The 23,521-nt window shown below is 54.4% G+C and overlaps 9 protein-coding genes across 9 annotated transcripts; 7 read left to right on the forward strand and 2 right to left on the reverse strand.

The window, feature by feature from the left end:
* Positions 1-539: 539 nt before the first annotated feature.
* KRP23_1868 (Isonitrile hydratase) lies at positions 540-998 on the reverse strand (the record flags this gene model as incomplete). The annotated part of the gene is made up of 1 exon (XM_067886531.1): positions 540-998. One exon carries the CDS (start codon positions 996-998, stop codon positions 540-542), a length of 459 nt encoding a protein of 152 aa, XP_067749203.1.
* A 469-nt stretch (positions 999-1,467) lies between these two features.
* Positions 1,468-1,911, forward strand: KRP23_1869 (uncharacterized protein; the record flags this gene model as incomplete). The annotated part of the gene is made up of 1 exon (XM_067886532.1): positions 1,468-1,911. One exon carries the CDS (start codon positions 1,468-1,470, stop codon positions 1,909-1,911), a length of 444 nt encoding a protein of 147 aa, XP_067749204.1.
* Positions 1,912-2,439: 528 nt separating this feature from the next.
* KRP23_1870 (Serine/threonine/tyrosine-protein kinase HT1) lies at positions 2,440-5,295 on the forward strand (the record flags this gene model as incomplete). The annotated part of the gene is made up of 1 exon (XM_067886533.1): positions 2,440-5,295. One exon carries the CDS (start codon positions 2,440-2,442, stop codon positions 5,293-5,295), a length of 2,856 nt encoding a protein of 951 aa, XP_067749205.1.
* A 668-nt stretch (positions 5,296-5,963) lies between these two features.
* Positions 5,964-8,552, forward strand: KRP23_1871 (Ankyrin-3; the record flags this gene model as incomplete). The annotated part of the gene is made up of 1 exon (XM_067886534.1): positions 5,964-8,552. The coding sequence occupies one exon, from the start codon at positions 5,964-5,966 to the stop codon at positions 8,550-8,552; it is 2,589 nt and encodes an 862-aa protein (XP_067749206.1).
* Positions 8,553-8,737: 185 nt separating this feature from the next.
* Positions 8,738-12,112, forward strand: KRP23_1872 (Ankyrin-2; the record flags this gene model as incomplete). The annotated part of the gene is made up of 2 exons (XM_067886535.1): positions 8,738-11,820; positions 11,878-12,112. 2 exons carry the CDS (start codon positions 8,738-8,740, stop codon positions 12,110-12,112), a joined length of 3,318 nt encoding a protein of 1,105 aa, XP_067749207.1.
* A 1,032-nt stretch (positions 12,113-13,144) lies between these two features.
* On the forward strand, positions 13,145-13,609 carry KRP23_1873 (C2 and GRAM domain-containing protein; the record flags this gene model as incomplete). The annotated part of the gene is made up of 1 exon (XM_067886536.1): positions 13,145-13,609. One exon carries the CDS (start codon positions 13,145-13,147, stop codon positions 13,607-13,609), a length of 465 nt encoding a protein of 154 aa, XP_067749208.1.
* Positions 13,610-15,106: 1,497 nt separating this feature from the next.
* KRP23_1874 (1-phosphatidylinositol 3-phosphate 5-kinase FAB1) lies at positions 15,107-17,983 on the forward strand (the record flags this gene model as incomplete). Its single annotated transcript, XM_067886537.1, has 1 exon — positions 15,107-17,983. The coding sequence occupies one exon, from the start codon at positions 15,107-15,109 to the stop codon at positions 17,981-17,983; it is 2,877 nt and encodes a 958-aa protein (XP_067749209.1).
* Positions 17,984-18,385: 402 nt separating this feature from the next.
* KRP23_1875 (uncharacterized protein) lies at positions 18,386-19,660 on the reverse strand (the record flags this gene model as incomplete). Its single annotated transcript, XM_067886538.1, has 1 exon — positions 18,386-19,660. The coding sequence occupies one exon, from the start codon at positions 19,658-19,660 to the stop codon at positions 18,386-18,388; it is 1,275 nt and encodes a 424-aa protein (XP_067749210.1).
* Positions 19,661-21,110: 1,450 nt separating this feature from the next.
* Positions 21,111-23,474, forward strand: KRP23_1876 (1-phosphatidylinositol 3-phosphate 5-kinase FAB1; the record flags this gene model as incomplete). Its single annotated transcript, XM_067886539.1, has 1 exon — positions 21,111-23,474. The coding sequence occupies one exon, from the start codon at positions 21,111-21,113 to the stop codon at positions 23,472-23,474; it is 2,364 nt and encodes a 787-aa protein (XP_067749211.1).
* Between the last annotated feature and the right edge of the window lie 47 nt (positions 23,475-23,521).

Consider the following 23,521-nt stretch of genomic DNA (forward strand, 5'->3'; position numbering starts at 1 on the left):
GAGTTGTTTTTTTATCTTGAAACGTTGAGTATTTCTTCATGGTATTCCCTTCGCTAGCTTCGAATAGACCAGCTTCATGATGACTACATGATGTAGACATCGACACGGATGCCAAGTTGCCAACAATCCAGAACAGTTGTCCTCGGCACAAATGTACGGGGGCAGCGATGTCCTCCACCCTGCCTCCAAATCGGCCGCTTGCTGGTATAAACTGAAATCAGCAAATACTCAGAAGCTTCATCAAAAAGTCAACTGAAAGACAACTTCAGCCAAGCTTTCTGCTTTACTTTGCCAGAATGACGCCTTTCACAACCTTATACGATGTAGTCAATTACACCATGAGAGAACAGCAGGCATCTATCGAGCCGAAACACACAATCTGAAACAGTGCAAGCAAAGAGCACCGATAATTTTCTGATACAAGCCATTCCGATATCAGTACTGTATCCCAGCCTCATAACAGTTCTGCATGCACTTGCACTACAAATAAAGCAGAAAACTTACCCCTCACTTATTACAGCAACATCCTTACACCTCGCTTACACCGTGGCGAACGGGTCGTCGCTAGGGTCCGTATTCGGCACGTTCTCCACATTCCGCGCCATCGTGACTGCAACTTGCTCGCCGTACGCGGACGTTATAAACGCGTGGGCCATGTCCATACCCGCCGTAACGCCCGAACTCGTCCAGATCTTGCCATCCTGCACCCAGCGCGCCTTGTGTACCCAGCTGACCGTCGGGTGCGCCTCCGTCACACCTTGGTACGCCATCTTGTTGGTCGTCGCTCGCTTGCCATCCAGCAGCCCTGTCGTCGCAAGAATCGCCGAGCCAGTGCACACCGTCAACACATGCGTCGCCGTCTCCGCAGCGCCCTTGAGAAACTTGATAAACGGCTCGTTCTTCTGCAGCTCGAAGCGTCCAGGGCTTCCTCCCGGGACAACCAGAACGTCAATGTGCTCCGTGACGTCCTCGAATCCGTGCGTGGCATACAGCGGCATACCGAATCCCAGCGAGTTCCTGCTGCGCAGAGGGCCCGCAGCCAACGCGATGGTCAGGAACTTGACCTGTTGGTCGCACACGGTCGGGAGCTGCTCGAGATATGACGTGACCCCCACGAAATCCTGCTGCACGACGCCGTCGAAGACGATGACGCCGATGGTGAGGGGCGAATTGGCAGTGGCAGTAGTTGACATGATCGATTGCAATTGCGATTCCAGCGGATTGAGCGAGGAAGGAGAAGAATGGACGGGGGGTGGGATTGAAGCACGCGTATGGGAGGGGTGCTGACTTTCGTGTCCCTCGTAAGTTTATGAGCGGCATGAAGCTGCAGCTACAAGTTGTGTGGTAGTAGTACACAAGATGCACCGAAAGTATCCGTTACAAACGCGATCTCGGTGGTCGACCGTCTTGACGACACCACGAGATCGCTTGCTCGATTGCTCTATGGTATCATTGTGCATTTGGACGATGGGGAGCGACAAGTTCCTGGTGAAGGTGGCGCTGTTCAAGTGCGAGGACTTGGTGGCGGCTACGAACGAGGTGGGCGGCAAGAGCAGCGCGTATGTGGTCTTTACACTGGACGGAGTGACCCAAAAGAGCTCCTGCGTCAAGAACAGCCTCGATCCGCACTGGGAGCCGTCCGAGTCGTTCCAGTTCGAAGTGGACGAGTGGGAGAACGAGTTCCTCATTGCGCAGGTCTTCGACCAAAACCGAACCGCCGAGGACGACCTTATTGGCTCAGCGGTGATTCCGTTGACGCTGTACGCCGGAAACAGAAACTGCGAGCTGTGCAGCTACCCGCTGGTGCTGTCCGACGAAGTGGGCGGGCTGGGAGCACCCAAGAGCGACATGTTCCTGAAGATTAGCCTCTTGGACGCGGATGGCAGTCCGGTGGAGGAATTTTATTGGTAAATCTGGTCTAATGAGCGTAGACTGACCGACAATACCTCAGTATCAATATGTATAGTTTGCTTTGTTGACTTTCACCTTCAAAACATACCATTCTACCATCAATTCGTAAGGGTTTTCTGCCCTTTGATGTTTTACATTTCAGTTGCGCTGCTGCATACTGAAGTACTTTGAAGTGTATCAATGCCGCCTTCATATCGTCGAACAGCTCAACTTGAGCTCATGGATCTGTTCTCTTTTCGACCGCTGCAGTCATGTTCATAGTATGATGTTGTCAGTGTTTTCCTTCAAGTGTATGAAACCGGAGTATCCTTCGTGGGCTAAGAAACTACACAAACGCTCGGCTTTTCTGGCGACGTCTGGCCACAGAATGTTGTCGATGGGTACCTGGTTTTTGAATGAGGCTGGCGTGTGGGTTGCAAGGATAACTACGGGACGACCCTCCAGCGGAGGGCCTCCACTACCAACCAGTCTCACTTTTGATTTGCAGGAGAAGACGCAGATCCACGGGCGGCGGCGTCTTCAGTCGCCATGCCGACGAACATGAGCAAGACGATGACCAAGTTCTGGATGGACTCCAAGATCCCGGACGACAGTCGGTGGCACTCGAGGCACGAGGGCGACTTCATCACCGACGACCGCCTGGCCGACCACTTTGTGGGCAAGTTGCGCGACGAATGTCGTGGCGAAACAAGCGAGGTGGCCATCATGGTGCGCTTCACTCGCATTTTGAAGGAGCTGCTGGACTCGTACGAGAGCCAAGCCAATTTGCTGTTGAAGCTGGCGGACACGGGTCGGGTGACTACTCTGCTGCACCAATACATTGACAATGCACTGGATATGCTCAACATTCTCGACCAAGAGGAGCGAGAGGTTTGGCACAGCAAACTCCTGCAAGAACGCCAGGAGCGACTGAAAGTTTTCGAAGCCTTTGTGAAAGACGAGGAGCAGCTACTTGCTGCTTTCGGCAACAAGAACCAGCAACTTGAAATCGTCACGTTGCTGCGCTACTGTGTCAAAAAGTATCATGACGGCCTGACACCATTTGCTGGTGCTGACGAGAAATACCGAGACAAGTTGACGGAGGGCGAGCTGGACACGCTTGCGATGGTCTATGAGCTGGTTGTGAGAAAGACGAACGTGGTGTCAGGGAAGCCGCCCGAGTGGTTTTTCACCTCCGATCACGAGTGGGCGTGGGTGAACAAGGCCAAGGTTGAGGACAGCAAGGGGGCCTGGGACAGCAAAGCTCGAGCAAAATACACGGATGGAAATGCGAGTGATCAGGTTCGGGGAGAAATAAGCGAGGAAGTTTGTGTTCGACTGGCATCGATCTGGACAGAGCTCAACCACCCGCACCTGCGCAAGTTTTACGGCGCCTCTCACGTTGGCAAACCTTTCGTCATCCACGAGACCTGCTTTTCGCCCAGCTACGAGATGGATCTGTGGCGTTATGCGGCGAATTGCGCTCGTGGTCTCCAGTATGCGCATGATCGAGGACTAGCGTACCATGATGTGTCGCCATCGACATTCCTCTGCAGTTATTCGGAGCGCAGAGGTGTTGTGGATGGACTGGGACTTGTGCCGAGGAGCGAAGCCGATCGGTCTTTTCGAGACACGAATCCAGCCGAGTCTCCGGTGACTCACAATGTGCTGCGGTTTGGCATTTCAGTCTTTTTCCTTCTTGTTCGTTCTCGCAATTCCAATCAGCCGTCGGACAAACGTGACGAGACTTTTGACTCATGGAAACCTGAATCTACGAAAAGTCTTCCGGATGATCGACCGCAGTTTATCACCGAGGATGAGTGGCGTGTTTTGCTTGGATTGTGCAATCCAAGCCCGGCATCCAGAACTAAGCTGGCTGACGCGGGTTTCATATCACTGATACCAGATGAAAACGGAGAGAGACAAACTTCAGCTGTTGAGGATGTAAGCAAGTACTTCGAGAAAGATTGTACTGTTGGCGGTGAAACTCTAGCCGAAGTAATGCGTGGGATCAAGAACAAATGCAGACAAGCAGCCGGTTTAGACGCGGAGAAGAATGAACGCGTGTGCAATCGTCTCCATGACGTGTACACGCAACTCTTGAATTTATCCGAGCCGGTACCGTCCGGGTTACTTGATGAGTTTTGTGGACTGGCACGGGCTTTTCGCAAAACGGCTGATAAAGACTGTCTCGACTGTTCTCGCTCCAATTTAAAGATTTCAAAGACGACAGGCAACATGAACTCCCGTTTTCACTACAGAATCGATCATCTCGTACGAAGTTCACCTCTCCTCAATAAAAGAAACGCCTGGCACCAGTGGCAGCCTACGTGGCAACAAGCTCGGAAGGAGCAATTTACACTGTTTCAGTCGTGCTTGAATAACCCCGAACAGTTTCTCGATGAGATTCCCAGCAACCAGTTGACTCAAGCTTTGACTACTATGCGCTTCGAGGCCCACAGCCGTTCTGGAGCTTATTCACCTGAAGATGTGGAAAAGATAAAGGTTGTCTTGGCTGCCAAAAAGATACCAACACTGCAGGGTGCGAAAGTTGGAGAAGCACTTCCCAAATGGTTTGTACCCGGCTACCAGATTGAGCTCGGAAAGCATATTAGCGATGGCGGATTTGGAACTGTGTACCACGGCAAATGGTTTGGAACGGATGTTGTGGTTAAACTGGATATTTCCCCCGTCATCACTCCGGAGAAACGGGCAAAGTTCCGACAAGAAGCAGATCTGTGGTTCACGCTGAATCATTCCAACTTGATCAAGCTGTACGCTGCATGCTACGAGGGCCAGCCTTTTTTCGTCTGCGAGCGTGCAACGCGGGGTATCCTCCCCACGTATTTGAAGAGCAGACGCCACGAGACCTGGTTTCGTTTACTGCAAGCAGCGCTAGGACTTCAGCACCTTCACGAGCACAACATCGTACATGGAGACTTGAAAGGGAATAATATTCTCGTTTGTGAAGGGGGAGCGACAAAGATTGCCGATTTTGGGCTGAGCATTCTGGCCTACACTTCCGAGGATAAGACACTGATGACAGCTGCAGTGCAATGGATGGCACCCGAGTGCTTGAAAGGTAAACCTCCTACCTACGCCTCGGACATTTATGCGTTCGGAATGTGCATCATCGAGGCTGTGACCGGGGAGCATCCGTGGGGGATGCTTGATAACAAAACTGTGACTCACAAAGCGGAAAAGGGAGAACTACCCACACGTTCAGAGAAATTCCAAACTGAGGAATGGGATCTCATTGAGCGAATGTGTCGTCGTGATCCTACGCAGCGCATCGGAATTGGTGCCGTTGTCAAGATTCTGGAAGATATCGGCGTGAGGAACTTGCTCGAAAGGTCTGGGATGATGGTGGGGGCAACCAAAGTTGACAGGAAAAACGCAACGTAAGCAGCAAGTTGTGATGCCAGGACTTTGAGTGTAGTTTCAGTATGTAGAACACAAATATACAGAACTTGGACTTGCATAACCCAGCAAGGCAACAATTCCGTCACGTGCAGTACTGGTAGCGACTCGTGGATATGAAACACGTGGTTTGGATTGAACACCATGCCGATCGCTTCGCAGTTGTCAAGTTGCTTACTTCGTAAGGCGCGTCTTTCGATCTCGCAGACAAAGTCGGCGATACCCCTCTCATCGAAGCAGCCAAAAGTGGTAATGCTGCGTTGGCGAAGGTCCTGGCTGAAAAGGGTGCCTCGATGCATCCAGTTAATAGTGCTGGGCTAACTGCTCTCGTGGTTGCCGTGTAGAACAGACACAAGGAAGTCGTGAAAGTACTCTCGGAAAAGATGTCCAAATACGAATATGTGCTAGTCTCGTTAATTAAACACGCACCTGCCAACAGTGGGTACAATATGCTGGCTCATGCACGCGCTCTGGCCACTATGCTGCCATTCTTCAATTTGCGCGGGAGACGTCGAGCGGGGAGAGATTTGGTGAAAGTGTGCTTGGAGATGCCACAAGTCATGGCACGAACCAGAACTGATGCGGAAGGTGCGGTTCAAGACCAAGATGTGAAGAATTGTGCTGCACTGGAAATACAAGACGAAGAATTGACGATGCACCTCGAAGTTGAGAGCTCGGACAAGAGCAGAGAGCTGTTCACAGCGTGTGAGGAGGGAGAGCTCGAGATTGTTCAGGATCTTTTAAAACAGGGTGTTCCAGTTGATACAGAAGACGACGACGGCAACTCCCCACTGAAGTATGTCTCTCAATACGGACACGTCGCTGTGGTGAGATTTCTGCTGGAAAGTGGAGCTTCTGTCGACTTGGCAAATGATGCTGGCTGGACTCCACTGATGAGTGCTTCTTTTGAAGGGAATGCTGAGATTGTGCGGCTTCTTTTGGATCATGGAGCGTCCCCGGACAAGCAATCTCCCGACGAGGCTACTGCTCTCCATCTCGCATGTGAAGAAGGGCATGCTGACGTGGCTAAAGTGCTGCTGGAGAATGGAGCATCCATTGAATGTTCAGATGAGGGTGGTAGTACTCCTCTGATAGTGGCATCCGAAGACAACCACGCAGAAGTTGTTCGGGTACTCTTGGACAATGGAGTTTCAGTTGACACGCAAGACGCAGAGGGAACGACCGCTCTCCAAATGGCTAGCCAAAATGGACATGTCGACGTGGTGAGACTTCTAGTCGACCATGACGCATCGATAGACTTGGGGGATGAATTTGGAGCCACCCCGTTGATTCTTGCTGCAGAAAACGGCAAGCTAGATGTACTCGATGTTCTCATTCAGAAAGGTGCATCGATCAACTTGAGTAGGGATGGAGACTGGACTCCGCTCATGAAAGCCGCTGAGCGAGGGCAAGCACTTGCCGTAAGGATATTGCTACAAAACGGAGCTGAGATCAATCGTTCACGACCTACTGGTGCAACTGCTCTGAACATCGCTTGCGAACACGGTCAGCTGGACGCTGTTGTAGCTCTTGTGAACGCTGGAGCGGACATCGAACTGGCTGATGAGGGAGGGTACACGCCATTGATCACTGCAGCTCAATTGGGAAAGTCTGATATCGTCCAGCTCCTGGTGAATCGAGGCGCCAACATGGATGCACAATTGCCCAGCGGGAGTACGGCCTTGCTCACAGCAGTCTGGTACAACCAACTGGCGGTCGTTCGGATTCTCTTGGATAGTGGAGCAGACATCAATCTGTGTGGAGATTTTCGGAGCTGGTCACCGCTGCATGTGGCATACTTTAGCGGATATGCCGAGTTGGTGCACCTCATATTTGAACGAGTCCCAGCCGAAAAGCAATTATCGTTTACAGAGTTGGTTGATGCCCTCCCTCCCGCTAAAACTTCTTCAACAGCAACCCACGAACCCGTGAGAAATACCACGGTCGACGAGAAACAGCGAAATGGAGACACTGCGCTTCGAATTGCATGTGAAGAAGGTGAGTTGAAGAGTGTGAAGGCTCTTCTGGAAAGAGCGAGCGACATCAACATGCCAGATGATGAGGGTTGGACTCCGATCATGAGCGCTGCCGAGTGGGGCTACACGGAAATTATCACTCTACTTCTGGCAAAGGGGGCAAATGTTAACCAGGTGACGCAGGATGGTACGACTGCTCTTCAGTTGGCCTGTGAGTACCAACAGCTGGATGCTGTCAAGCAGCTCGTCGAGAATGGTGCATCGGTTGATCTGGCAGACGAAGATGGCCAAACACCTCTCATGACTGCAGCCCGAAACGGATTCATGGATGTGGTAGAGGTTCTTCTGGCCAGGGGGGCGTCAATTGACACGCAACGCTCAGACGATGGAGCCACCGCCCTCCGCATCGTATGCGCCGATGGCCGTCTTGATGTTGCTAAACTTCTCGTGGCCAATGGTGCAGCGATTGATTTGGCAGACGACAGAGGCTACAGTCCGCTGGCGGATGCAGCGTACAACGGACATGCTGGTGTGGTGAAATATCTAGCAGACAATGGAGCTTCTGTCGACTTGGTCATCAGTGAAGGCTGGACTCCGCTCATAACCGCCGTATATATGAAGCATGCCGCTGTCGTGAAGGTGCTTCTTGAGAAGGGAGCAAGCGTTGACAAACAGCGTGACGGGGGACGCAGCGCTCTCACAATGGCGTGTCACCACGGACGTCTCGAGTTTGTGAAACTCTTGGCGGAAAGCGGCGCATCCATTGAGCTAGCAACTGGCGAAGGCTATACCCCACTCAGCATCGCTGCGGCTCAAGGCCACCCTACTGTGATAAAGTATCTGCTGGAACTCGGTGCAACCACAAATTTGACATCAAATAACGTTTGGACCCCACTCATGAGGGCCTCCGAAAAGGGTCACGTGGATGTGGTGGCGTCACTTTTGGAGCATGGAGCTGCTGTGGATAAACAGTTTTCGAACGGGTCGACTGCGCTTCAAGTGGCTTGTTCCAATGGACAGCTGGAGGTGGTAAAGTTACTCATCGACCACGGTGCATCGATTGACCTGGCAGACAACGACGGTAACACCCCGTTGAAGTGTGGATCTGATAGTGGTCATGTGGAGGTGGTGAAGTTGTTACTGGAAAGGGGAGCCGCTATGAACCTGGCTAACAGTGCCGGTTGCACTGCGCTGCAGGGATCTTTGGAGAGAGGTCACAACCAAGTCGTCGAGGTGCTACGACAGGCAGGCGCAGAGCACGATTAAGCGTATTCTGTTGCTGGTGCCTGTGTTGCTAAAGTTTTTTTTATTAAAATACATGTTGAACTGAAGATCACAGTCTTTGGCTACAAACTACCTTTTGCTGCATCTATGGCCATGAATGAAAGTGTTCAAGGTCACCCCTGTACCCACCAGGTTCGGTCGACACGTCATTCTTCATTTGCTGTCCGATGCCAAGAACCAGCACGACAGCCCAACGCCGGGTCGCTGACCTGCAAACCGCGTGTAGTGATGGAGAATTGAAAGTCGTGAAAGCTTTGGTGAGACGTGGGGCTGCTGTCAACTGCACTGACGAAGACGGCGACACTCCTCTGATCCTTGCTGCTGAAAATGGCCACCTGGATGTGGTAAAGTTCTTGCTGAAAAATGACGCATCGATTCATACAATGAACAAGGAAGGGTGGACAGCGTTGTTGCAAGCTGCAGATGAAGGCTGGGATAACGTCGTGAAAGTGCTCCTGAAAACTGGAGCGACAATGGATATGCGTCTACCGAACGGCGATACCGCGCTGCATCTAGCGTGCGAGGAAGGCCATGAGGACGCTGCCAAGATTCTCATTGCCAATGGTGCCGAGATCGACGCTATAAACGAAGTCGGCAATACTCCACTGATGGATGCGGCTGAGAACGGACATGACGATGTGGTGAAGCTCCTGCTGAAAAAGGGAGCGGCCATTGATGCGACGAACGACGAGGGATGGACGGCTCTCGCTCAGGCTTCAGCCGAGGGTCATGAGGACGTGGCTGCGCTGCTATTGAAGAAAGGAGCTAATATCAACAAGCCGTCGCCAAGAGGAGAAACGGCGCTTCTTGTCGCCAGCAAGGAAGGACACTGCGACGTTGCAAAGCTCCTGGTTGCGAGTGGTGCATTGATTAACTTGGCGGATGAAGACGGCGATACCCCTCTCATAAATGCCGCTGAAAACGGACATGTAGATGTGGTCAAGCTTCTATTGAAACGTGGAGCGTCCACTGACTTGACGAACCATGAGGGGTGGACTGCTTTGATGCAGGCCGCAGATGAAGGCCACGCTGGTATCGCAAAATTGCTTATCAAAAAGGGGGCAAACGTGAAGAAACAGCTGCTGGACGGCAAGGATGCCCTTCAGCTGGCGTGTGAGGAGGGCCATCTCGCTGTTGCGAAGATCCTCCTCGCTAGTGGTGCATCTACTGCCCACACGGATGAAGACGGTGATAGTGCGCTGACATTTGCAGCCACAAACGGACATACCGACGTAGTGGAGTTGCTGTTGAAGAGTGGGGCTGAACTTGACCTGGTGACGGACGAAGGTTGGACTGCACTAATGGGAGCTTCGGAAAACGGTCACTCAGATGTCCTCGAGATATTACTGGCGAAAGGAGCAAAAGTGGATAAGCCGCTTCCAGACGGCCGGACTTCACTTAAAATCGCTAGTGAAAATGACCGCCTCGAAGCGGTCAAGCTCCTCCTCGATCATGGAGCCTCGATTGACTTCGTGGACGAAGACGGCGACACTCCACTTTTCGGAGCAGTACAAAACGGGAATACAGACGTTGTCAAGCTTCTCGTCGCGCGTGGTGCGTCTATTTTTCAGACGAATAATGAAGGCTGGACCCCAATATTGAGGGCTGCGGAGCTCGGATATCCTGTTGTGGTCAAAACATTGCTGCAGGCAAAGGCCTCAGTGAATATGCGACTGCCTAGTGGCGCTACCGCGCTGAACATCGCATGCGAGCACGGTCACTTTCCCGTTGCGGTGACTCTTGTGAACAGAGGAGCCGACATTGAACTAGCTGACGATGAAGGTTATACACCGCTGATCACGGCCGCACAATTGGGATACGCTGACATCGTCCAATTTCTAGTGAATCAAGGTGTAGACATGAATGTGCAGCTCCCGAGTGGGGGAACTGCCTTGCTCACCGCTGTGTGGCACAATCGCCTTGAAGTGGTTCGAATTCTCCTGGACAGCGGAGCGGACATCAATTTAAGGGGAGACTTTCAGAGGTGGCCGCCTCTGAGCGTTGCATATTTCAGCGGATACACCGAGCTCGTACATCTGATCTACGAGCGAGTTCCACCCGCCAAGCAGCTATCCTTTGCTGAAGTAGTTTTTACAACCACTTCAGTTGGCAAGTCTCGAATGAACTCTGATCCCCCAAAGAGAAACAACGTGGTCGACCAGAAACTTCGCAATGGAGACACAGCGCTGCGAATCGCGTGCGAGCGAGGGCAGTTGAAGGTGGTTGAACGTCTGTTGGCGAGTACCGAAGCCATTAACATGCCAGACAGTCTCGGTTGGACACCTCTCCAGAGCGCTTCAGACGAAGGACACACTGAAGTGGTCGAGTTGCTGCTGAAAAAGGGGGCAAACACCAACCTGCAGCTGCCCAACGGTAATAGCGCCCTCCAACTTGCCAGCATGGAAGGGCACCTCGATATTGTAAAGTTACTGATCCAGAATGGAGCGTCTATCGACTTGGCAGATGAAGACGGCGACAGTGCGCTCACTTCAGCAGCTGAAAACGGTCACGTTGCTGTGGTGAAATTTCTGTTAGCGAAGGGGGCGGCTATCGACTTGGCAACTAACGCAGGCTGGACATCCCTTATGGGTGCGTCGAACCATGGCCACGCAGACGTCGTGAAGGTGCTTCTCCAAAATGGGGCAAGTGCAGGCAAAAAAGAAGGAGGTGGAGGCACTGCTCTTCATATTGCGAGTTCAAACGGGCACGTCAGTATTGTGAAGATTCTCATCGAGAAGGCCGTGGCAATCAATACTGTGGATGAAGAAGGCGATTCTCCACTGATCGACGCAGCTGCAGACGGACACGTCGCTGTCGTGCGAATTCTTCTGGAGAATGGCGCAAAAGTAAACGTGGTCAACACCGATGGTTATACTGCCCTCCTACAGGCTTCGGAAAATGGTCACCCTGACGTAGTAGCTGTGCTACTAGAAAACGGGGCTCATGTTGACGAACAAGATCACGATGGTGATACTGGTCTGTTCCTGGCATGCACAGAGGGACATTCCGACGTCGCTAAGGTCCTCATCAGCAATGGCGCAGCCATTGACCTGGCAGGCAAAAATGGAGATAACCCGCTCATAAGTGCAGCTGAAAACGGGAATCTCGACGCAGTGAGACTGCTTCTAGGAAATGGCGCGTCAATTAACTCGCACAAGCACAATGGCTACACCTCGCTAATGGAAGCGGCGCTGAATGGACACACTGACGTGGTAGCGGTGCTACTAGAAAGTGGTGCGAGTATCGACAAGTGAGCTCCGAACGGGATGACAGCGCTTGGAATTTCGTGCGAGCATGGTCATTTTAGTGTCGCTGAAATCTTGGTCCGCCGTGGTGCCGATATCGACCTGACCGACGACAGTGGCAACAGCCCGCTTATGATTGCGGCCGCGAACAACCACGCAGAAGTGGTGAAGTTGCTTCTGACCAATGGTGCGTCCGTCGACTTGATCAATCACGCGGGGCTAACAACTATTGCGATAGCATCAGAGAACCAATTCGAGGAAGTGGCGACGGTGGCCTCTACTGAAAAAGTAGTGTAGTGGGATGCTGTCGTGATTGAAACGTCGCGAGCATGAGCGAATTGTGCTTTTAATATTGTGGGGCTGCGTACTGTGTGGGATGTGTCGCTGACCTCTGCTGCTGGCGCCGTTTGTTTGACGCTCCATACTCCGAGGCTTATAAAAACCCAATTTTGGGTTTATTTATGTGCCGAAGTCGGTTTTATGCCGCTTCCTGGTGTATTGTATTGTGTGGTCTTTTCCAATAAAGCCGCGACTTCGCACGGAACAGATCTGGATTTACACTTTTTCGATATTCTGGAGAACCAAACTAGGTTTAAGAGCGGATGTGTAAATGTAAATATTGACTTATACACTGTACTCTCAGGGGGGGTGAACACTCGCGCGTTGGTTCTCGTCTGCGAACTATTATAACAGCTGTGCGCCCGCCCCTCTCTCGCTGCCCTCGGCACCCCAGCCTCTAAGCAGCCAGGCGAAACGTGTGGGTTAACCCTGCTGGATCTACCAACGCATCGTACAAACGTTATTTATGAGTACGGCAACAGCAGCAGCCGTCTCAAGATCAGGCAGAAATTCCAGCTATTACATGTACTACTAACAAGACGATCTGTGGTTTCTTCTACGGGTTTCATCAAGCTGCCCCCCCCCCCCCATCATTTTGTTTTGGCCAGTACATGTACTGACATTGAAGGTTGCTAACTCTCCCGGCAGGGAAATACTCACTCCTTGCGCTGTCCTCGAAGGAAAAGCTGCACTGAATACAATTATGCCAATCACATCCACAAACATGTCATTAGGGCGATCGACCTCTTCGACCTCCACAAGATGCTGCTAACTCAGCTGGATATCGGAGATTGTAGCCATTTCCCTATGGCTAGGGGTACTCACCCCTGAGCATTACACACTGCGACACCGAAACAAACCGTTTGCCGGCGCTCCGTAGAGCCACAACTGCTTCATTCCGACTTCTACATCAGCTGCTCTCCTGCGTGCCTCCAACCGCCCTCCTGCGCGCCTCCTACCGCCCTCCAGAGGCCGTCCCAGTGCAGTACAATGCCCATGACGCTTATGAACAGGAAGCACAAGAAGTTCAAGGTGCAGGTGGTGCTCTTCAAGTGTCAGGACCTGGCGGCGGCCGACATGGACGTCGTGGGCGGCAAGAGCGACCCGTACGTGGTATTCACGCTGGACGGGGTGACCCACAAGAGCTCGTGCGTCATGAACAACCTCAACCCGCAGTGGTCGCCGCCCGAGAGGTTCCAGTTCGAGGTGGACGAGTGGGAGAACGAGTTCCTCATCGCGCAGGTCTTCGACTACGACCGACTGAGCAAGGACGACCTCATTGGCTCGGCCGTCATCCCGCTCACGCTGTACGCAGGCAACCGGCACTGCGAGATGTACAGCTACCCGCTGGTGCTGCCCGACGAGGTGGGTGGACTGGGAGCGCCCAAGAGCGACCTGTTCCTGCAGATCAGTCTCTCGGCCGCGGACGGCAGCCCCGTCGAGTATTACTATTAGCGATGGCGGATATCCACGCGCGTATTTTGATTGTATTAGCCCGGTGGCAATGAGGCAAGTCGACGGGCAGAGAGGAAGCGTCTTAAGTGGCAATAAACCAAAGCCGAATGTACATCGATCGACCCATGACTTGCATTGTGCCACAACGCGCGTTAGCGGCGACGGCATGCGCGAAACTGAAGCTGGATCGCGTTGTTCAGTTGAAATGCGTCGCACTCGATTCATTGAAGGCGATCATGGCTAGATGAATCGATAGCCACGCACTCTGGTAGTATGGAGCTGTGATGGCCAGGCAGGAAGCCATGGGTTCGTGGCGCCAACGAAAGCTGGGGAGCAGCCACTCGGCACTCGTGTAACATAGACACACTCGAGGAGCAAGGTAGGGAGGGGAAGTGAGAGGAACTAGTCCCCCTCTCGAGCCGGTGAGCTGTGGAAAGCAAGATGTATTTGCCTGTGGGAAGCGGTGCACTCGATCTCTGCCTACTGAGGCCGGTGGTGGAGCAGGCAGCTGGAAGCCAGCGGGGCTCGAAAAAGAGCGCTTTGCCGTCTTCCCCACCAAAATCTTGGTGCTCTGCGACGCCGTCTGTGCTCTTTTTGCGAAGAGAAGGCACGAACGAAAGCCCCGAACCCCCACAGCGCGATGATCTTCCGACCTCTCTGTTTGTTTACTGTGGGTAACTACACTGTGTCCAAAGCCTTTCTGCCCCGGAAGCAATTGTTGGGCATGTCTACATGTAGTTTCGAGTCTCGCCAGTGCATTGAGCACAAATTTCCGAGGCTGCTGTCCCCACGACCGAGCAAAGGTGCAAGTTGGGCTCCCGGAGCTGTGTAGCATTTACGGCTTGTGACCCAGCACAACTGCTTCCTGGCGGCCACGCACGCGTCGGAAAAAGCCACTGCGGCCCGGTTTATGGTGATTTGCATCGTGAAGTCGTCGAATCCGTGCTCGTTCGATTGTCGTTTTTAGTTCAGGAAATGATCCGCCCCGTAGGTATTCCAGTGGTACGCATGCGTTTCTGCAGGTCGGATTATGCAAGAAAGCATCAGCCTCGACACTAAAGTCTCCGGTACGCATCACGCGACGCAGTATTGTGACCTTTGGTAATGCTGCTCACTCCTGGATAGACATATCGACGTCAAGGTAACCTACCTGCTGGCTGCACTCTATCACTTCCAGCTGCCTCCGACGCGCCCTACCCTCCGCCTCCATCCATGCAGCGCCACTGGTCACGTCGTCCAGCCGCCGCTTGCTCCTTTCCTTGGCCTTTCACCTGGTGCCAAGTAACGCGGCCAGATGCGGGTCATTCCTCAATCGCGTCCTGCTAGACACGTTGGGGCTGGAACCCCCTAGGAAGGTGACAATCTCGCCAGGATCGAGACCAGAGCTCTGTCTGTGAGATGCAGCGGCCGGCTCCAAGTGCGTTCGACTCATTCGATAGCCGCAGTCGAGCGAGCGGGAGCAGTGCAAAGAGAGACGAGCGACGTCCGCCCGTCCAAATGTTAAGCGCCAGGCCGCCGACAAATCGCCCACGGGCGCCTGTGCGTCCGAACGCATTCCGAAAGTCGAGTCGCAACCCGCTCAACATGAGCCGCACGGCTGCCACCAAGACCACGGGCCATGCGCCGTCCACGCTCATGCTGGAGCGCATGCACGAGGCGGCCTCGGACTTGGCCATCCTGGCCACGACCACCAACGGGTGGCGGTTCACCAGTGAGCGCAACAGCACCATGCTCTACGAAATGGCCGGACGCAACCTGCCGCAGAACGTCTCCACCGCCAAGAAGTTCGGGCGCGGGGCCGGCCACTCGTCCGACTATTACATTGTGCGCGCAGTCACGACGGTGCACACGGGCGTGGCCGCCATGTTGGACCTGCTGCATTCGTCCACAACCGACGAGTTTCGCCTCGTCATGAAGCAGGTATTTCAGCAGTATTTCCAGAGCGGCGTCACGCTCGACAAGTTGACGTGCACCACCCCGCCACCGTTTGCAGAGGACCCGGACGCCGGCGCGGAAGGCGCGCGCAGAAGCTACTCGGAGGACGACGCGTACTCGGTCAACTGGTTGACGCTCAAGGCTCAGGCCAAGCTCGGAAACGTGGAGAACCACCGAGATTTCACGCTGGTTGGCTATCAAGACGCCTTCTCTCGCCACGAATCGGGCGTGATCGAGCGTGTCGGACGTGGGTCAGTGCGCGCCCGATCCAACACAGCCAACTTTCAGCCACAGAACAAATTGGTGGGCGTCCACGTTCTGAGCAGTGTCAACTTCCAGGACGTGCCAGAGCTGCCGATTCCGGAATGTACCGACCGACTGCACTTCCGGAACTCGGGGTTTGTCATCGAAGAGACCTCGGAGCCGAACGTGCTGAGACTGTCGCTCTTGCTGTCACTACTGCCGACCAAGGCGACGTTGAAGTATGCTAGGAAGTATCAGCGCTGGCTGCAGACGCTTGCCAGTTGTGCTGGGAACTTGGCGCAGGTCTTGAGGCCCGAGGTGACCCTGCACTGTCTGAGTAAGCTCACGTGGAAGCAGAGCGATCACTGTTTCATGTGCCTAAAGATGTTTCGCACGTTCCGGCGTTGCCACCACTGTCGGTTCTGTGGTGAGGCTGTGTGTGGTGCCTGCTCCAGTATGGTCAACATGGCCGGGTATGAGGTCATGGACGGGAGTGGCAGCACGCTGGCGGCCAGTGCAGCTAACAGTTTGGCGTCGTCACAGCGCGGAGAGCCGACGAACGCAGACTTCAGTCAGACCGGAGATATCTGGCACATGTCGTCGGGTGACGGCATGGGCGCGTCGCGCAGCAACACCACGCGTGGGTTCCGAGAGGCGAGAGGCTGCAGCGCCTGCATTGCTGACCTGCGCCACGGTTTGACAGCCTCGGGCATTGTTAGGACGCGTCGGACATCGAACTCGAGCAGCGGTGACAACCCCATGCTCGCTAGCGCCAGAACTCGTCTTAGTGCCAGCCAGGACGACGAAGATATTATCTCCTTTGAAAGCTCGGACGATGTGAGCTACGAGCGATTGGGGTCTATCGCGACGTACATCCCGTCAGAAGGTGGTGCCGGTGCCATGATGCAAGAACCTCAGAACGGGCCATTCTCCGCTAGTAGTCTTGGCTTGGATGAACCAGTGGACGAGTTCCGAGTATCAGTTGAAGAACTGCAAGACAAGTTCCCGTCCGTGGACCAACCGCCTCCGCCGCGGTTCCGCAATGTCTCGGATCCGGACCAACTACGCCGTATGCGCAACGTCTCAGACCCGGAACTGCCTCAACGCCTCAAGGACAAGCACAGCATGGTGTCAATGTCTACTGCTAGCAGCTCATTCTCGCGGACGTCAAACGATCGCTACACCAACGACAATATGTCCCAGTACTCGCGCGGCACCAACTTCTCAGCTATGTCTGATGGAGCCTCGGCCTGTGATCTATCTCGTGACCCGGACATCCTGGCACTTGCTGGCCTTTCACTCAAGCCTCGATCGTCCGATGATCAGTATGAGCCCGTTCCGCAAACGCCGATGTCGCACAGCAAGAGCAGCGAGCAGTTGATGAACCAGGTCCGCGAGGAGCCTGAGATGGAGGAGGAAATTGCATCAAGACTGCAGGACAACGACGACGAGGTCGAATCGTTCTACGGAAAGACTGTTCCGACTCCGTGGCGTAGGAACAGCAGTGATAGTCGATTCCGTAGCAACACGACGAACTCCCGCGAGGATCTTGCCGCGCCTCAACCCGACATGCTTCGTCCAGCCGATGTACTCCGTCACCGTAGCCAAACTACGGCAGCTATGACGTGGAACCCCGCTGCGACAGCTCCGTTGTCCTCCACTGCTCAGGAGACCAGCACAAAGCCTAACTTTGCTAGCTCCAGCATTCGTCCTACCGCCGGACTTTCAAACAAGACCCCAGCTCATCCTGCAGCAACAGAGATGCAAGACAATGGTAGCGGCCAGTTCCATTTCTCCAGGATGAACAGCCAGCCCACCACCACAACGGCTGCGATCGTAGCAGCCGTGGCCGCAGCTTCGGCGGAGTCGACCAACTTGTCAGTTAACCGAGCACAGAACCCTTCTACTCCAGCACAGCAGAGCCAAGCTCTGGCGGGTGTGAGCAGCAACAAGCTCTACATTACGTCAACGGCTCGCCGGGGATCTGTTCCAATGCAGATGCACCAGATGCATCGATTGCCAATGTCGGTCCCGGAGGACAGCGCTGCGTCGGATGACTCGGGCCGCAACGATATGATCCCGTTGCCCCAAGGGGCCCAAGCTCAACCGACTTTCGTGGTGTTCTCGGAATCGAGACGCGAGTCGATCTTCACGCGATCGGATGACGGCCAGGATATGATCCCGCTCGACTTTTAGAAGGCCAGATGATCAGGCTTGTAGACGAACGTGGTCCTGGTGCACGTTGAAGTGCTCGAACGAAGAGCTATTTATCAGTGGAGAGTGTCGTATTGCAATATAATGCCATGCATGCAGTGCAGATTTTTTTTTAGCTTTGTGCGTACCTGCAAAGTGTTTTTTTTCCTTTTGATATCCGAGTCTCCGAATGGTCAACCTTCACGTAGTTTACCCTTGTGGCTCAATAATACAGGTACTGTTCGGCACCGACAAACGGAAGGACGCGCATGAATACAACCCGCTAGCTTCTGCTGACGTTAGGCTTCTTTGAGAGAAGAAGCTCTCTATTCGATACGTGTACAAGCTTTTCATAAACTCAAACTTAATTCTACTGCCACAACCACCCATACTGCTGATTCCTCATCAGAAGAACTCCTGTTTATGAGTTGTAGGCGACAAATTCATCTGGAGCTCAGCGATGCACGTAACACACCCGCGAGTCTCGGCAGCCTCCTCTCTGTTATGGTGGTCCCCGCCGTCGAAGCCTTCTCTTTCGACGTAGGACACCTCGAAAGCAGACATGTCGATGAAGCCCGAGCACACGCTGCACACTGCCTCACCGCAGAATCGGCAGTGGTGGCAGCGCCGCATCGTGAGCGTCCCGAACGTCTTGAAACAGATGAAGCAGTGGTCGCTCTCCACCCACTCCATCTTGGTGAGCCTTTCGATCGTCACCCCGGGCTTCTCCGCCTCAGTCAAATTCCCAAGACAGACCGCCAGGCCTTGCAGCCACTTGACGTATTTTTTTGCGAGTGAACTTCCGTGTCCTTGCGCTGCGCGGATCCGCGGACTAGCGGCTACCGATTTGAGAATGTGCTTGTTGGGCATGAGCGACAGGAAGAGGCTCACGCGCACGCAGCCAGGGTCGTTCGTCGTCTCTATTACCACGCCCGAGTTGCGGAAGTGCAGTCGCTCCGTCTTGGACGACTTGGGCAGCTCGGGGATGTCGGAGAAGTTCATACTTGAGAACGTGTGCACTCCGATGAGCGAGTGAGGGGCCATGACGTCGTGGACTGCTCGACGGCCGTTGCGCATGCCGAGACGCTCGACGGACTTGTCCGGATTGCGCTCGAAGATGTCCTGGTAGCACATCATGGTGAAGTCGTGGCACGAGTCCACGCCGCCCAACTTGTTGAGCGAGCGCAGTGTGAGCCAATTGGCCGCGTACGCATCGTCCTCCGTGTAGCTGCGCCAGTCTCCGTTGAGGCTGTCCGGGTCCTGCGCCGCCGCGGGTGGCGTGGTGCACGTCAACTTGTCCAGCGTGACGCCGTTCTCCACGAGCTTCCCGAAGAGCTTCTTCGTGACCTCCTGATACTCGTGTGTGTGCGACGTCTTGAAGAACGCCAGCAGCTCGTCCACGTCGGCGTCGAGCGTCGAGACCGCCCGCACCATGTAGAACTCGGACGGGTGGCCGCCCCCGCCCGCGCCGAACGTGTCCACTGTACTGATGCAGTGAGGCAGCGACTCGCCCGTGAGCTCGTACAAGCGGCAATCGCTGCTCTCGCTCACGAATTTCCAGCAATCGGCGGGCGTGGACGTGACCAGCAGCGCCATGTCCGTGGCGTCCTCGCGCACCCGACGGAGGATCCGCGCGGCAGGTGCGTGGCCCGTGGTCTTGCACTGCGCGGTGCGGCTCATGGCGGCGGGCCTCCAATATGCGCAATGGAGACTGGCAGCAATGGCGACCTTGGCGAAGAAGTGTCCATGACGAGGAGCTACAGCAAGTGGAAGTGTGCGACGAGATGGGCAACTTCAGCCCGCCTGTGACGCGCAAGATCGACCAATCAACGCAAAGTATCACACATTGAAGTGCGTCGGCTCTATGGTTGAGCATTGAGCATTTCACAGCAGCAGTGCTTGGGCATTAGGATAGCTTGTTGGGGGGTTGGTGGTGCCGTCCGATTTCACATCGTGTTTACAGGGATGCTGAACCGAGAGAAGCGAGCGTCCAGGCCGCCAAAGTTTAATAGCGCCGGGTCCTATGAGCCACAAGCTGTGGCATCGACCACAGCAAACGAAGCCACCTATTCAGCAATCTAGATGGTACAAGCAAATGATTGCAAGTCGGCATCGATTTATTGACGACTGCTGAACCAGAGGGCCCCGACAATGTGGCAAGAGCGGCGTGAATCGCACTGTGAAGGCAACGGTACTGCTGCTTGCCGCTGGCTCTAGCCCTTTTCACTGATGCGCTGCACGTCAGGTTTAAGTACTGTTGAACAGAATAAGATGCTTCGGAAGTCGTTGCCTTCGCGTTGAAAAAGCATGAACACGTCTTGGCTCAAGCGCTATCACGACTGAACTAGCCGCACGAACAGCGTCAAACCGTGTAGTCACCAGTAATGCTAGCGTGCAACCAAATCGAGCCCTGGCGCTAGACTCCTGTGCTGTCGCCTAACTCAAAATCTTTTGAGTCAAAGCCAGACCAGCGACGTAATATTGGCGGCTGTACTGTGATTTGCATCAGGTTCTGGTGCAGGGCTGAGAAGGTAAAGTACTGCATCGCAGCAATGCGGTAAGGAACATTATCGGTGTGGAAACACATCGAGAGCGATAGCTGTTAGCTGCTTCCCGAAGACTACCAAAGTCTAAGCGAGAATCTAGTTCGCGTAGCCACCTTTCCAGCTCGAAAAAGAAATTGCTACGCCGGCACATGAGTCATCGTTATCGATCTGTTCTAGCATTGCAGTAGTCGTCCTACACATTCGAGCCTGCCTTCAAAACTCTGCCTAGCGAAATGTAAGAAGGATACTTTTTCACGAGTCTCTGTAGACCCATGGCGGTAAAAATGCTGCCATCCCCGCCGAACATGTTGTCCACCGCCGCACAACGGCCCCCAATTGATAAGGGCTTCTTTTCCACTGACCTTACTTGCGGCTGTCCACAACCATTTCACCGGCAAAACAGCACCGTCGCCTCATTTGAAGCGAGAACGCTACAGTGGAGCCTATGGAGATGAGACTGTGCAAGTCTCTGGCGATTGCGCCGTCTCCCTCCGCTCCTTCCCTCGTCATCGTGCAACTCGTTGCAACCGCCATTCGCCAACTCGACTGCTAGCGGAGACTTTGCTGCTCGAGTTGTAGTTGCCATGAGTTCGGACCCGTCGCCGGTCAAACGGCCATCAGCCCGCATCCTCGAGCGCGTTCGAGAGGATGCAACCGACTTGGCGCTGCTGGCCACGGTCACTACCCACGACTGGAAGCTGCTGAGCGACAAGAACGGGACTCAAATGTACGAGATGACGGGCGAGTCGCTCTCAAGCCAAGTGAGCACAGTGCAAACTTTCGGGAAGGGAGGCGGCGGCAACCCGTCCGAGTTCTACCTCGTGCGAGCTGCCACGACCATCCGGTCCGACATGAGCTCCATGCTGGACGTACTACGGACCAACACGTCCGAGGACTTTCGCGCGGTCATGAAGAAGATTTTCAACAAACAGTTCGAGAGCGGCGCGGTCGTGGACTCGCTCAGTTGTACGACTCCACCCCCGTACGCTCCGAGTCCTGGCAGTACAGGAGGCAGGCAGCTTTTCAGCGAGGACGACAGCTACAGTGCCAATTGGGTCACGTTGAGAGCCTTCACCAAGTTGGGCGGACTGGATGGCCACCGAGATTTCACCATAGTCAACTACCAGGACGTCTTCGAACGCGCCTACATCAGTGATAAGCTGAAGCGTGTGGGGCGTCGCCTAGCGCGCGACCCGCACCGACCGCAGCCCGTGAATGGGTCGAGCCTCATCGGGGTGCACACGTTTTCAAGCATGAACTTCAAGGACATCCCGGAGCTGCCCAAGTCGTCCAAGACCAACCGACTGCACTTCCGGAACTCTGGTGTCGTCGTTGAACAGTTGGTGGAGGAGGACTCTCAAGGGCCGAGGGTGCGCGTGAGTTTGCTGCTGTCGCTCATGCCCTCGAAGCTCGTGTTGAAGGAGGTTTCGCAGAGTCCGCGTATGCGCGTGGCACTGGCTGCGGGTCATGAAGTGGCCAAGAAGTACCGCAAGTGGCTGCAGACGCTGGCGCTGGGGGTGACCCACTTGGCAGAGGCGGCCAAGCCTGCTGTCACCATGCAGCACTTGAGCAAGATGACGTGGACTGAGAGTGACCACTGCTTCTTGTGCCTCAAGACGTTCCGCACCTACCGAAGACGACACCACTGCCGATTCTGCGGCGAAGCAGTTTGTGGATCGTGCTCGGGTTTCGTGAACATGGCATTGTTCGATGTCAACTACGAAGCAAGCGAGAGGAGCTCGGAGAGTATCACGGTGGGGCACCACAGGCTGGATCTGCGCATGGCCAGTGACGGCAGCGGAAGAAGCGACAACAATGCATCAAAGGACAGCACGGAGGAGTTCATGGACACTCGAGGGTGTAACACGTGCGCGTCCGAGCTACAGATGAATCTGATGATGTTGGGTCATGCTTGGGATCAGCAGGACTCCATTCTCTACAGTGGCAACAGTAGTGGCAGCCACTCACAGCTTGTTAATGCTCGTCTCAAGAATCGGAGCGTCAACAACAACGAGGATACACGGAACTCGGGCTTCAACAGCATCCATGGACCACCACCACCATATCCTGGCCGTGACACTGACTTTGAACGGGATCAAGTGATGCCGATGCGCGCGGGAGACCACCAGCAATACCAGCAGTACGCCGGCCAGAAGATGAGTTTCTCCACGATCAGTAGCAGCTCGTACTCGGGTCTTTCTCCTGAAGAGCGTGATCAGCTAGCGCTGTACTCTTCCACCAGCTCTGCTGAGTTCATGGGGAAAGCGGCACCTACCTCGACATCCATCAGCTCTAGCCCCACGCCCAGCAGCTTCACGGCTTCGGACGCGTCGCTAAGTGCATTCTTGGCTCGCGACCCGGACATACTGTCGCTCAATGGGTTGGCGTTGTCTCCCGGAGGCTCCGTGGTGCCCAACACTGTCATAAAGGACGACAAGCACATGAATCTCGGTTTCAAATGCAATAGGCAGCCATCGGGCACCGATACCCGCACGAGTTACGCCACCACTGCTGCTACTAACGAAGGCAGCAACCACAGTCAGTTCAACTACTCGAACATGACTCTACAGGAGATGCAAGCTACTGAACGACTCATCCGCGAGGCCAACGCCCGAGAGAACGCGCGTGTGAATGGCCGACCGCCTCTAAGTGCTCAGCGCCACCAACCGCGGTACCAACCAGATTACGAGCACAGCCCCGCGGAGCTGGCCAACAAGAAGGTCTACCACATGCCCCGGGCAGCACAAGGACGGTTGTCCCCGTCGCACTCACAGACGTCATCGAACTCGCCAGGTAGCACGCACAGCGACCTGATTCAATTGAACGCACCAACCAAGGCTCCGGTAGCGTCGAGTAAGATGAACTTTGTTGTCTTTGATGATCGTCGGCAGACGGAGGTGATCAACCGCGCTGATAGTGCCAAGGATATGATCCCACTCAAGTTCTGAAGCAGGAATGAAAACCCTAAGCAAATGAAGCTCCGTTAGTTTATAAG

Source organism: Phytophthora ramorum (assembly GCF_020800215.1).
Source record: "Phytophthora ramorum isolate Pr-102 chromosome Unknown Phyram_PR-102_s0002, whole genome shotgun sequence".
Classification (NCBI taxonomy): domain Eukaryota; phylum Oomycota; class Peronosporomycetes; order Peronosporales; family Peronosporaceae; genus Phytophthora; species Phytophthora ramorum.